This window comes from Solea senegalensis, linkage group LG2, assembly GCF_019176455.1.
Source record: "Solea senegalensis isolate Sse05_10M linkage group LG2, IFAPA_SoseM_1, whole genome shotgun sequence".
Lineage (NCBI taxonomy): Eukaryota > Metazoa > Chordata > Actinopteri > Pleuronectiformes > Soleidae > Solea > Solea senegalensis.
The window spans coordinates 31,374,088-31,388,770 of NC_058022.1; the positions used below are offsets into that span (position 1 = coordinate 31,374,088).

At 43.7% G+C, this 14,683-nt stretch overlaps 1 protein-coding gene across 1 annotated transcript in view; it reads left to right on the forward strand.

Moving 5' to 3' along the window:
• The first annotated feature begins 2,837 nt into the window (after positions 1–2,837).
• Positions 2,838–14,683, forward strand: part of LOC122762943 (Krueppel-like factor 7) — a 44,515-nt gene continuing 32,669 nt past the window's right edge. The window contains exon 1 of the mRNA XM_044018114.1: positions 2,838–3,181. Coding sequence (XP_043874049.1) covers positions 3,080–3,181 — 102 coding nt within the window. The 5' untranslated portion in view covers positions 2,838–3,079. The remainder of the gene's footprint in view (positions 3,182–14,683) is intronic.

Genomic DNA, 14,683 nt, shown 5'->3' on the forward strand with positions numbered 1-14,683 from the left:
GCACACTCGGGCATCAGCAGAACCGCTGGAGCTGCACGACGCGTTTGCAGACACAGCCAAACTTTAGCTGCAACCCGTCACAGGACGATATACTCCCTGGTAATTTAGTCACATTTGACAAACAAAAACTGTCCCACTTTGTCACACGGGACAGTTGATTTATTTTCAGAATAAAAGCACTCTTTCTCTTAATTCTCCTTGAATCCAAGGGATTATTTGAACAATAAAAAAAGGATTTGTCCCTTTTCTGCGTGATACATTTGATGCATTTACTATTATATGCTGTATCTTTCTTGTCATTCTCATTCTCCTGCAAAAAACACAGGGGGATTTCGCCTGTATAGCATTTTAAAGAGGAATTGTGAGATTTACAGAAGCCAGAAAAATGAAAAAAAAAGAAGCATATGTATCATAAGATAACATGAAAAATGTCACATTATAACAAGATATTTTCATATCAGGACATACAACCATATCATGTTACTTGATCTCATGTTTAAATGTGGAAACCGTAATTGAAGAGTGGATGAATTGAGCAAATGATTACGATTTGATATGACGCTGAGATTTCAAAGTAAAAAAAAGGCTAAGTATGCATTTCTGTTGAATTTGGAAGTCGGAATTTCCAAGTTCCTATTTTGATTTTGTGTCAGAAATGAATGCACTGCCACTTTTACTGTTATTTCTGTCTCATTTGTTTCAAATGATGTCAGTCGATGCGATGCTGTTTGTAGAATAGAATAGATTAGAATGGCCTTTATTTGACAAAATTGGGGAGGCTTCTCCGCAGGTGTGAAACATGACATAAATATAAATATGTTTGCCTGGCAAACAATCTTAAATATCTTAATAATCTTCAATTGTGTTTATTTTTTATCGACTGGTCCGGCCAACAATGGCTAACAACGGCTAACCCGTGATACATTTGCATCCGTATTCTCAACTGGACAGGTCTCTGAGGCTCCACATTTGACTTCCAACGTGATGATGTTATAACGTGAAAAAGGATGTATATCATAGGAATGTAAAAATCTTGTTATAATGTAAAAAAAAAAAAAAGATACTTGAAACTTTTCACATAATGATGTAGTAGTGGTGATCTATGATGCTGGTGTGGCAGATAGATGGCGAGTGGAAGAAAGCGAGGAGAGATAAGGAATAAACTGAGCAGATGTTAAGAGTGGGGAAGGATCACACGGGGGGAGAAAGAGGAAATAATTGAAGCAGGCAGGAGGAGGAAATAGAGACAGAGTGACTTGTGTCCAGTGGATAAATGTCAGCGGGAGCTTCGTCGTCCATCTAAGCTGAGCTCCCTCTCTCCAAAACAGCCATGTGTAAATCTCATAGCTGGGGTTCTCGGCCAGCCTCCCCCGGCATTGTAATGAGATTACAGACCCTCCACAACAGAGCGTGTGGCGAGACAGTGAGACAACAGCACTGAGCCTGCGTGGAAGTGAAACCATTTCAGTGGCTTACACGGAGCAGTCGAATCAGCGGCATTACTCACGCTGGCAAACAAGACGTATAGACAAAGATTTGCACACACACAGTGGACTCTTTCACCCCTCTTCACTGAAAGCACATGAAAGCAGTGCAGAGGCAGATTTTTATCAATGTGTGTGGGTATAACGAGCCACACGGGCGTCACATGCTCCGCCGAAAACAACTCGTGTTTCAAGCGTTTAACGTAAAGCTGGCTCGCTGCTTTTTTTGGACACATTTGGATGACATTTGGGTGATGATCCTGACACAGATTTGAATTTGCTATTGCCACTATTGGACGCTGAGTCACCTTAGTGGTGGCTGACTGCATTTTAGAAAGCCCAAAACGTAGAGGTTTGAAAAACTCTCCGTTACAAACTATAAAAAACGGACGTATTCTTCCAGTTTTAAAACAAACTCCAAAAAATTTGGAGCATCACCTGCAACCAGCTGTCAATCACAGTGGTGTCTTATGTTCTATAAGAGGACCTGAAACTAGCAATGGAGGGCATTAGCGTTGTTTCGCTTTGTGTCTTCCTTCCTTCTTTTTTGCAACCAGTAGAGTCACCCCCTGGTGGCTGACTTCTGCTTCTGCTTTGTCTCACTTCCTAGGATTCACTTTTCAAACTGAACAACAGGCATTTCTTAGAAGGACAAAGTCTGAATAGGGGAAAAAACCAGAAACTTTTTTTAATTAATCACAATTGTTGTTTCTCTGTAAGTAATAATTTCCCATTTACACAGACATGGACATAAATGGTCATGTGAATTATGTATTTATTGTTTCTCAAATGCTGTTTTAAATGAAAACACACTGTCGGGATGAAGCTTGAGCGCCTCCTCTTCATTATTACAGTCACTATTGCAAGACGGGCAATGTTATAGGAGGAAACTTTATTGTAGAGCCATGATTAAAGCATATTGTCATCCCCTATAGCCTGATGCCTCCTCCTGCATGTCATCAAAATTAAATATTTACACAGTGGGAACAATATAGCAACCTCTTAGTATTGTTTCCAGCTCCTATTCATGGAGACATGGTGTTTACACCACGGCTTCTCCTCACAGACTAGCCTTTCAGACTTTTTTCCAAATCTAATATACCCATCCATAAATAGCTCACCTTTCGAGCCCATATGTGGCAAGAGTGACGCAGAACCGGAGCCAATCCCGCTCTGTGGATGCCTCTCTCCCCGCCTCTCCACGCTCCACCTCCGCTCTAATCACTCCTCAACCGCCCATTTGCCTTAAATGGACAAGCAGGGGGAGTTGATTGACAAGCCGAACGACGCCCCTTCGTTTACCAAGCCCCTCCCCTCCTCTGGCTCCCCCATCAGTATCTATTTTGGCAACACGCGTCCACGCATGGAGCCTCCATCACCTCCTCCAGTCTCTTTTACGCACCGAGTCCGATAATGCGCGCAGGTGCAGGGAGCCTCTCACCGCCACATTTGCAGCCGCCACACTGAGACACGAACCTCCTCGTGGACTAATATGAAAGACGTGGATGTAGAGGTGTGACACAGCCGAAGAACAGGAGAGATATATTTTTTTTCTGAGTGGATCATTCTTGTTTTCCAGATCACCGCGCGTCAGCATGGATGTCTTGGCGAACCACAGTATCTTTCAGGAACTTCAGCTCGTCCACGACACCGGCTACTTCTCTGCCATGCCTTCGCTGGAGGAGAACTGGCAGCAGGTACTGTATGTCTCAACTTTCACTTCGCCTCTTCCATTGCAGACAGCGGAGCTGCACACGCACACCCAACACACCACGCGCTCTCGCTGGATGCGGGCGTCAACTTTTTTTTCCTCCCGAAAGCGTGGATGTGTGGAGTTCGGGGAGTGAAATGCTTCCTCACACACATTTACATGTATATTTATACAAATATGAGCGATTTCTTAGCAGATTTGGCAAAGTGGATCAGATGTGAACGCACGCCTGTGCGTAATAAAACTGTCAAATGCGTTTCGGGAGGATGGAGATGCGAATCCCGTAATAGGGAGTGAATCGGCTTGAATAATACATCTGCATCACTCACACTACTGAGTTGTGAACCCTTGCGCATGGAGACAAGTCCCCACTCTTATTCATAATAGATATCCGTACATGTCTGGCTATTTAAATGTAGTGGTGGAAAAATAAAAAGGATATGTGCAAAGGCAGTGTAGGAAAAAGAATAACTGTCATCTCCATGAACCCTCTCACCCCTCCATCCACTATCCCCCCCACACACACACACACTTTCTTCCACGCAGCCACATGGTGATGGAAGCACCGGCATTATACCTTAATTCTTCTTTTACCGATGATAAAGTGTATTTCTACACGTTTGTATGACCCTTTTGTAAGAATACACGTTTAGTGTCACAAACACATGCTCAATAATCTGGCTCATATCTTTCTGTGTCTCAATACCGGTACCAATATCACCAATCTTTCATTTCCACTGATGCCAATATACCAGCCATTTGAAAAACAATGCTCTGTCTGTGTAGCAGACATGTGCAACCTTCACTCACAAGGGTCACATGAGCAGGTCTCTCTTTTTTCTTTTTTTTTTTTTTAACAGCGTGTCACCTTTTCTTAGTGAAGCATTTATGTTAGATGTTATCAAATTGAGCGATTTTTCTGATTTTCAAAATATCACTGATGCTGAGTATCATATCGATTTCGCCACAGAGTACTGTATCAGTACAGATACTGAGTATTTTATTGCTAAAAATGCAGAGTATCGTAACAATATTGATGCTAAGTATTGTATCGATACCGATAACGGTATCGATACTGAGTATCGTATCAATACAGTACTGTGTTGCTACAGATATTGACTTCTGAGTATCATATTGATGTAAATGCTAAGTACGGTATCATCGATATTGATATGATACTCAGCATTGGTATAGATATAATACTCTGTATCAACACTAATGCTGAATATCATATCACGACTGATGCTCAGTGCCGTATTGATACCCATGCCGAGTACTGTATCGATACAGATACTGCGAGTGTTGTAGCAGCTCATCCCCATTTTATGCCCCAGTCTCACACTTTGCACTTTACCAGCATAAAGAGAATCTTCCTAAAGAGACAAACTCCACACTCCGCTATGCTTCTGGCCCCACATAAGCCTGCATGAAGCCCCATTGCACCTGCATTGCTGCTGTCGACGCTGCCACAGCTTATGTTGTTAGTGGGGGGTGATGATGCTCTCCACGCTGCACTTGACTGACCAGAAAAGAAAAGGGGGAAAAAAAAAATAAAATCATTGCATGGAAATTTGATGCCGGTATTGTTCATGTAATCAGAGCTCCAGCCTTTCCCCTCATGTCTCTTCTCCATGCGTGAGGGAGGAGGGAAGGAGAGGGGGGAGGAGAGGAGAGGAGAGGAGAGGAGAGAGAAAACGGTGCGTGACCGTAGATCCATTCGTTGTGGTCGAGCAGCCTAATTGGCATCCTACTGTTCGCCACCACCGACGCATCTTCTCATAACAAGTCTTCAACTCCCTGCCTTCACTGTCTGTCAGTGGATTTTAAATTGCACAGGCCCTCGTAGCGCATGTGTGTGGACTGTGTGCAGTGCAAGTCTCTCTCCCCTGTTTCTCACCCACAGCCTGCATATCAAAAATCAATAGCTAATGCAAATGGAAGAAGTGTGTGTGTTTGTGGGAGCGCGGGGAGGGGGGTGGAAATGTCTCTTGACTGTCTGCAGCTTATTGTCCATGAGGCAATATAACGTCCATTTTGTAAATAGAGTAAATTCAACAATCAGTCTTTTAAACAGCAGTTTGGTGTGTCGCCATTCTCTCACGTGTCGTTTTTACACGTAGGCTTCGACAATGGTCTCACAATCGCGTCTTTAAATAAGTCCCTAATAGTTTGTAGTTTTATTATTGGTCCTATACTGAGCAAAATAACTGCTGCATTAGCTACTGGAACAAGAAAATGTACAATCCAAAACTATCCAGAAGGCTAAATATTACATAAATTCCCCATTATGCACATAATGTAGAAATGTCAATAAATAAAGCATGAGTATTATGTTCTTAAAATGGCCAGTTATGACTAGATTTTAGTCGTTTAAAACGGTCACTTCCAGAGATTGGAGGGTGGTATGGGTGATATTTTGGGTTTTTCCCAACTGTTACCAAAGTATTTAACACGAGAATATGTTTTCAGTAACACAGATGATGTGATTGTATCTCTCTACTGCTGGTTTATCTATTCAAAATACTTATATGGTGTAAAACTTAGAAATAGAAATGTTATTTTATGGACTGGTATAAACTTATAAACTCTACTTAAAGCTTTGTGTCTAGTTCCTGGCCCTCCCTTTTCACACATACAGTCTATGATTGTATTCCAATAAAGGTCAGCGGGAATAAACGTCAGTTTTTTCAGTAGAAAACTTCCTGACACAACACTGTGTGTCCTTATGATTCCCGGCACTTTGAAAGCCCCCCTCCCCCCCCGTCTCCTCCCTGCAGCGCAGACATGCTGTTGGCGTAATGGTCATCGTAGTGACATGAAGATGCCACGAGACTCGTCTGAACGCAGGAGTTATGAGCTGTGGCTCGCCTTAAAAGCTCCGTCTCCAGCCGACGACCCGCACTTTGAGCGATCCCCTCTGTGTTCCAGGCACAATTTAGAGTTCGATGCTTTTATGGGGTCTCGTGGTGAGATAGGAGGCCATTGTCGACGTCCCCCTGAATCGCTCCCTGAGATGTGATGGAGAGAATGGAGACTGTGTCCCCTGATGGTGTCTGTGAGGCATTATAGAAAGACGGGGAGCAGAAAAAGGGGGGGAAAGGGTTTTGGAGGTCTGCAGATGGTACATTTGAGGCTGCTGTTTGTTCCATTATTGAACCTAATGGTGCCAAACTGAACTGTGGCGTCTCGCTTCTAAATCCCACTACAGTTGGTTGTTCAGAGCAGGAGCGAACGGCACGGCTGAGCTGGATTTGGAACAAGCAAACGCTCATTTAGAACCCGCTCATTATTTGCAGAACCCAGTTTACCCTCAAAGCGAAGCGTGCGCACGTCACTTAACATCGTCTTGCAGCAGAATTGGCTCGTTATCTTGGCTGCCATTTCCACCGCTTGTTGTGCTCTTTTGTAAATGGGAATTTGCTCTGATAAAGCCGTGTTTTCACAGTTTGAGCATTTAGCAGCGTCTTTGGAGCATTTAGATGGAAAAACAACACACACACACACAAACATCTTGACTCATCTCGCAGCCTGATGTGAATCCTTTTCTCAGGTTCAGCTCTGGATGCGTCCCTCACCCACATCACTTGACCCTGACGCGTAACAGGACACCACACCGATGACCGTCTGTCATTGACCTCAGGACACAGCCCCACACCCTGCAACACATATATTATCTCTTAGGGGTTTCGACACACACACACACACACATACACACACATAAAGTGAGTGCCTGATGCCTACCCAAGCGAAATGTCTGCCGCACAGTGCATTACGCGCGCTGCTATATGTGGATGTGGACAGATTGTACGTGGCTTCGGTGTTTCTAAATGTGGATCACACACAGCAGGGCACACCGGTGCGACCTCCATGTGCGAGCCCACATGCTCAGATGCATCCACTCGTATCTGCTCCTCGGTATAGCGACTCGATAACGTGCACATTTTTCCAGGCAGAGGCGGCTCCATCAGGGAAGTAGAGGTGCACAGAGTTGGGGGGGGGAGTGGAAGTTGCCGAGCATGCACATTCTCGCAGCTCCAGGGTTTCGTATTTCACAGTCCGGTGGACTCCACTCCCCCCCCCCAGGACTGATGAGTACATGCAGATAGACAGTTAGTGAAGAGGAGGGTATGGTGTCATGGAGCAGCAGGAGGAGGAGGAGGAAGACAAAAAAAATGCAGATGGATGAAGCTAGTTTGTATTTTGGCAGCTTTCAGGGGGTCTGTGGCTGAAACTGGTCAGGGCCAGAGCGATACCTTGACATTGAGACTCCTCTATCTGATAATTATTAAGTAAATACACCAGACTCCTCTGTTAAATGATGAGATTTTCTTGTGTTGGAGATTAACCCCACATGTGGGGCTAGTGGAAAAGCAAAATAACCATGCCGTGCCGAGGCGAGGCGAGTGGGTTCGCATTGGTGGAAAGACGCCAATATATGACTGTGTATTAAAGTTGACATGGCCTCGAGATTCGACATTTGTCCGCTTTTAAAACCTGAAGTTCACGCGCGCTTCCTATTGGACGATACTAGTGTGAAGTCACACTGTATGTGCTGTGCGTTATCATCTATAACTCAATCCACAATGTGTTCTTTTAAAAAAGACACGATGCTCGCGACTGAGAACATTAACTACTCGGAGGGGGAAAATGTTTAGTGACACTATAAATCAAGTGAGAGTTTCCTATGGACTTCTATTTAAACGGATCAAGAAAGAGCTGTGTGTGTGTGTGTGTGTGTGTGTATACTCACTGGTGTGCAAGTGTCTCACTATGTTATGTAATCCTCAGTAGGCCACAGCTGCTTTCTCACACACAGCAGGCATGCAAGGAGCAGCCAAGTATCCCCCATCTTCCTCCATCCCTTGGTCTTCCTCTCTGTCTGCCCCCGTGTTTTTGTTCTTCTTATAGAATCAGCACAGTATAGATTTTTGATCTGACTGTTGTGTAAGCTCGGGTCAGGGCTACGTGGCTCCGCTCGGCTGAAACGTTTCAGCCACTCTTCTTCTTCTTCAGAAAAGAAAAATGAATGTGTTCAAAACTCAGCTCGCATCATCGCCGTGACCTTTTTAACCGTCCGCTGTTTGATGTACATTTATGCAAATTGGAATTAAATCAGTCCCGTAACGGGTGCAGTTCAGGATTCCGCAAGCAGAGGGAGGAAGGACAAACTGGGACTTAATCTCGTTTGTCTCCAAAGAGTGGCGCGGGAAGTGTCTCGGCTCCACACACCGGCGGCGTTATTAAAATGTCACATCAGCTGCGAGTAAGAGATGTGGAATCCCTGATATCGAGCTTGGAAACATGCCAAATCGGAATTGAGTTAGTTCCATTTCGGTTTGGCTGACGCCTGCGCCCATTTCCTACAAAGCCTCTCAAGATGCGGAACGTCGCCGCGTGAGCCAGGTGTTACAGCGAGATGTCCACACATGTGGGATTTCCTGCACAAATCCTGCACAAGTGGGTTTGTCTGCAGTTTCCATGGTGGGCCCCCCCACACGTGTTTGCCAACTTTAAGGCTTGTGCCCACTTAGTGTCCTTTCCAAGCAACCTGGCCACTAAGTGCGTCAAGTGGGCAAATTATGCAGGTCCCATATGGTGTCACTAACATGGGAAGCACCCATGTGGGCAAACACGGGTGGGGTCACCATGGAAACCATGGACAAACCCGCTTGGGACCCTGAATATAAACTTTATGTGGCCCACATGGACATGCTGGCTGGGCAGTGCACTGCTGTGTTCTAAATAAAAATAATATTAAGTATATATATCTATATATCTATATATAGATATATATATATATATATATATATATAAAAAGCAAAAATAAAAAGTTTTAGTGGCTAAGCCAGTAGTTATAAAGCTTTTTTTTTGTTTTTGTTTTAAATCAATCATGAAATATTAAAAATCAGACCTATCTAACCATCAGCAGCGTTTGTGTGTATACAGCAGCAGTGCTTTTGTCTCAAACCCTACTGCTGAACAACAGGTTTTTTCTTCTAAACTTTTTGGAGGCAGAAGAGAAATTCAAATTCAAAAGTCACTCTGCTTAGTTACAGCTTATTAATTGTTACTTGTAATTCCTTTAAAACACACCAAGCCTCTTTTTCTAGCTAATTGGGAGACATTCATGCTGCCTCATGACGCACAGATGTGGAATATGAATTTTGTTTTTGAGGATTTGGTCACCTCTGACCCAACCGTGGTCAGAAGATCCGCGTTGAATCTATTCGACGTGACTTGGCCCGAGACGAAATGGAGTAATGAAAGGGAGCATTTGTGTGGCATCTCTGTGCCGGAGCCTTTTTTTAGTGCCTTCAGACACGAGCTTATGTCCTCCGTCTAAGAGAAGACTCATGTGTTGTTTTTGCGACGGAGAAAAAGGCGCCCTGATGAAAGAGTTGGTCTAATCAGTATGAATACACAAATGAGTTGTGCAAAAACTCAGTTCGCTTTGTGAGCGTCAGACGTGATATCCACAATGTTTTGTGTGAGATGTTAAACTTTGGATATTTTACCCACGTTGTTGATAATACATTTTATGTGGATTAAAAAAAGACATAGAAACCACATAGAATTATATCAGAAAACAACTCCTCTTCAATTTCAAGCCTGATTATTTGTGTTACAGTAGAGTTTGACCATATTTATAGGCTAACCCATTGTAGTACATCATATCATCTGTGAGATTGATAGAAATTGTACTACCACAAAATTAAAGCTAAGGTCTGTGTTTTAAATGTGTTATACAGATCATTAAAATTACATTTTAGGGTGGCTATACAATATTTATCATGTTTTGTCAGAAAGAAAACCTTTCATGAGCTCATAGAACCACCTGTATTCAGCTTTTTATCGAGCTCTATCTCCTATATCAGGACATTGTCTAAAAATATTGAAATATTACTTATAAGTAGTAACCTTAAGTGATAAAACCATGCTTTGATTGAATCCTCACATACGTTTTTAGTGTCAGGACCAGAATCACATTATGACACACATGCACCGTGGCCAGATACAGGTGTGTGTGTCTGTGTGTGTCTGTGTATGTTGTGTAATGAGATGTGCGAGCGACCCCCTGACCCAGTAACATCCATTCTGCCATAAGAGCGCCGGGTGAACTCTGCCACCTCTGTCTCATCACTCAGGCGGCTGAGAGGCGATTGCCAGCGATAGGTGACTGCCACTGCTTTATGGGCGCTGATGAAAAGGTGGGAAGCACTGATGAAAGAGAGGGGAGCATTCATTTGTCTGACGCCGCGGTGACTGGCCTGTCAGAGAGAGACGTAGAAGGGTGAGAGGCGAAGGGGGGAGGCGGGGGCAGAGAAAGACAGTGTTGGGGAGAGAGGGAGGAGGGAGGGAGAGAGTGGTGAACAAGCACATCTTTATGTATGGCTTCGTCTCTGAAATGCTCTGCCACCCCAGGTTTGATTAACAGCGAGGAGAGGGAGCCAGTCATTTTTTTTTTTCTTTGCCTCACGCCAGCACGCATGGCTTGGCAATGACTTTCACATCATTTGAGGTGAAATCGGGAAGCTGTTACAGCGCTTTACAGCGATCCGACATGCTTCGCTTCTGCCATCCGGCTGGGCGACCAAAAGGATGAGACGGGGAGCGAGGAGTCTGAGGGACTCGTTTCATTATGCTCTGGAATCGCTCTCTCTTTATCTCGTCATGTCTCTGGCGCTCTCTGTCTTCGCTGACAAACTCGGGAGAAGACAGTTTTGACAAAGTCACGGGCGCGTTGTTTGATTTGCCCCGCGCTAACCTCCGTTTTAAAACCGGTCCCTCAGCTGAAAGTTGAACTCGGGGGAGAGTTATGCAATCAGAATTGTGCACATTGCCGAACAAAGGCCCTTTTATACGGAGCATGACACGGAGAAAAGGAGCGAAGTAGAACATTTGCCGCAGAAATTGTTGCATTAAACCAATTTGCATTTCATTTAAGATGGCTCCCCAGATAATTCAAAAAAAGTTACGCGCCAGGAACAGTCAAGACGTCTGTGATGGCGGCGTCTGAGAGGAGTCGCTCTAATATCAGCAGAGGGATAAACACTCTACTCCTCTACTGCACAGCTGTGCGAGCCCAATGATGACGACAGATTTACAGCAGTAGTCTCACATTTTGGAAAACTTAAATACAGTCTGGAGGTTTGAATGTGACGCCCACTCCAAGACCATCGCGTCTTTTCATGAAACGATAAGCTACGGCCAAGTGGAAGCAGTTTAAGAGATTAGATGGAGAACATAATCCTTAATTAGTCACACACATGTTACAGCAAAAAGTAAAGGTGGATTTTAAACATTAAAAATGGAAAACGGGATTAAATTTACAATGTAAACAGTGGAAAGTTGGGGCTAAGGCTACATGGACTATGTTTTAGCCTAAACACAAAAACAATCTGCATTCAGATGAGCATTTTAGCTCCCAATCCCATGTAATCTGCATGTAACATGCCTGACAATGTTCATCACATGACCTTTTTGCCTCGTTTCATAGAGTGAGAGTGGGTTAAATGCATCATCATTACCAAAGATATCAATTTCTGCTCATCCAGATTTAAATGCAACCCCCGTTGTTTTCAAACTAACACGGAGCCAGCAGCTGTTTAGACTAAAGCACTGCGGTAATAAGGCTGCCACTTTTTTTTATGTGAAATTCAGATATCCATTCAAAGTTGTAGGCCAAATGTTCAAATGAAGACTGAATTACTGTTAATTATGTCACAAAATATTTATTCAAACTAGATTTTTGGAAAAATGTGAAAGCCTCATGGGGTAAATGTGGAAAGCAGACATCATTTGAACGTATACAGTATGCTTTTAAAATGAAAACAAGAGTAATGTGGATGTAGCGCCTCGGAAATTTGAGTTTGGTAGGTATGGACATTTCTAGCAAAAATGCGATTGGAATATTCCATGGTATTATTTATGGAATATTTGAATATTCTTAACTCTATCTAGTGATGAATGCAGGATTCACAGAGTGTTGGGAGCAGTTAACGAGATGCTTTCAAATACCCTCGTAAATTTCATCACCTCTGCAGGTTCTACAGTTTTAGAGGATGAGCTTAGATTATGAGCTTCAAGGTGCATCCATGTAATCTGTTAAATTGTATCACTGCTAACACACTGATAAAAAAAAAAATATTTTATAACTTTTTAATATCACAATTAGTCACAGTAACTGATCGACTTTTTTTAATCAAACCAATAATTACAGGGACCTTTAAAATTGCTCACCATCTATTATTAGATGTGCAGCTATGTGACAGGCTTAGATTTTTGGGGCTTCATCAAACCGTGTTGGCCTGCTCGCTGGTTGCTGACGACGCCGTGTATCTGTTGGCACTTGTGCAAGTGGCTGAATCTCATCACCTCAGACTGATTGTGTATCATCGCACTGATCGTCTTCCTGACTGGTGCCACAGTTTCTTTCACGTTCCAGCCTGTGTACATGTTTGGAAATCCACTGGCTCTGACAATGGACACGTATTCACGCCGTGTCCAGGAATTATATAGCCGTGATTGGCTGTGACATGCCAGGCATTACATCCCATCTTCCCGTCTTACCTGTTGCTAGGCAGCCTTGGCAAGCTGGAAGAGCAGCTTTTGGCCTATTTGTTTGTTTAGCTGTCAGTCTGAGAGGCTAATCCCACCTCGAGGGACACGGAGAGCCATCCAGAAACCAGAGATCCAGCCATGTGGACCATCTCTCGCCAAAGATGGAGTGAGAGAAAGGGAGAGGGTGTGTGTGTGTGTGTGTGTGAGGGTACATAAGGGCAATTTGCCCTGAGTAAACACCTCTGCTTGTTGTTGTCATCTTAAGCCATTCGTCAATCACGGCCCTAAACTGTCTATGGTGATAGCCACAAGGACGTGTCACGGCACTCCTGAAACCAGTCAGAGCCTTTATAAAGCATGATGACAGTCATTGGTGGAGATGGCAGCTGAGTCGTCAGAGGTGGCCGTCAGCGTCTTTCAATTCCAAACCTGATTGTTTGACTGTATTTATAGGCAATTTCATGTAAATATCCCTTTTTTTTGTAACATTGAAACAACCCTATAAATACACCCAGATACACAGATTATATACAGCTAGAAACCAGAAATGAGTGCATTATTTTAAGGGTTGATATCATGGTATTTACAATGTGCTGTCACTATCTTGTAAAGAAGCACAAACTTAGCTCAGCTTTTCATGAGCTCAGAGACACAGCCTGTGGCCAGCTTTATATGGAGATACATCAAGTTTATCACGATGTAGCCTATATTGAGATATTCTTCATAAGTGTTATCACCCAGCCCTCGCCTGAGGGTATGGGAATGTGGGAAAAGATGCGACAAAGCCAGTTATTGGGTTGGGAAAAAGGGATTTTGTGCTTGACTTTTAGCTGTATATTACTGTATGTAAGTGCCAGAAAGTCTGTGTGTCTTGTCGGTGCTTTGCCCTCCGGTCTCGGCACTCATGCAAACCAAGTAGTGTTTTTCCACCTGGTTTGACTCACTGAACCAAAAGCTGCCTGATTGGTTGGCCTGTGAGTCTCTCGTCTGCTTCTTCTCCAATGATTCCTCAATCTGTCTCCTGCATTTATACGTAAATCCTTTTGCATCATCATCATCTCTCTTTGCCATTTAACCTTGTACTTGGGAGGCTTCACATACCAAAATGTGTAGGATAAACAGGTCACAAATTATTATTCTTTTGGCACACACAAAAAAAAACCCATATAGTAGCTACTTCCACTCCTCCTTTTTGTCACTCGTCTGTTTTGGCAGCTTGAAGGCAGAAGTAAGGACACTTCTGTTTGCAAAACTCTCCTTACTTCAACTTCCAGCTGAGGAACTGGCCTTAAACGATGGTTTCCCATTGTCAGCAGCTGATGCTGAACTCACTGGAAGATTAAACTTTGTCCCAAATTACCCTAAAGACACAGATCTCTGCGGCCAACTGGGTACATTACACGGTTTCAGTCACTTCCAGGCCTGTGCGGGGATGAGCTGTCAGAGATATGTCTCATTTCCTCCGATTCAGCTTGAATCAGGATTAGGCTACATCTCAGAGCCCAAAAGCATAACGTTTCACTATGAAATATATTATTTTGACATGCACTTTTGGCCCAAAAAAAAAAAGAAGAAGCCTACAGGTGTCGATGTAGACAGACAGAGCCGCTGAGAAGATGCTGCACCCGGCTTAACTCTTTGCACGGCCCGGGAAGTGCCCTTCTGTGATTTAATGAGACCTGTGGGAAGAAGCATTCATCAGCGTGACAGTGAACCTCTGCTTCCCATTGTTCTATCCTGGTATGTGAGGAGAGCACTGTGTGTTTTAGCCTTAATGATGGGCTGGCAACCCTTAGATTAGATGAATCTCCTGGTGCTAATTAAGAACCACGCTGCCAAAAGACATCTGTTTATACCTTCCCAGAAGCAGTTTGCAGGATCTGTTTCACAGTGTTGGAGATTTTGATATTTTGACCTCCGTTGCCGG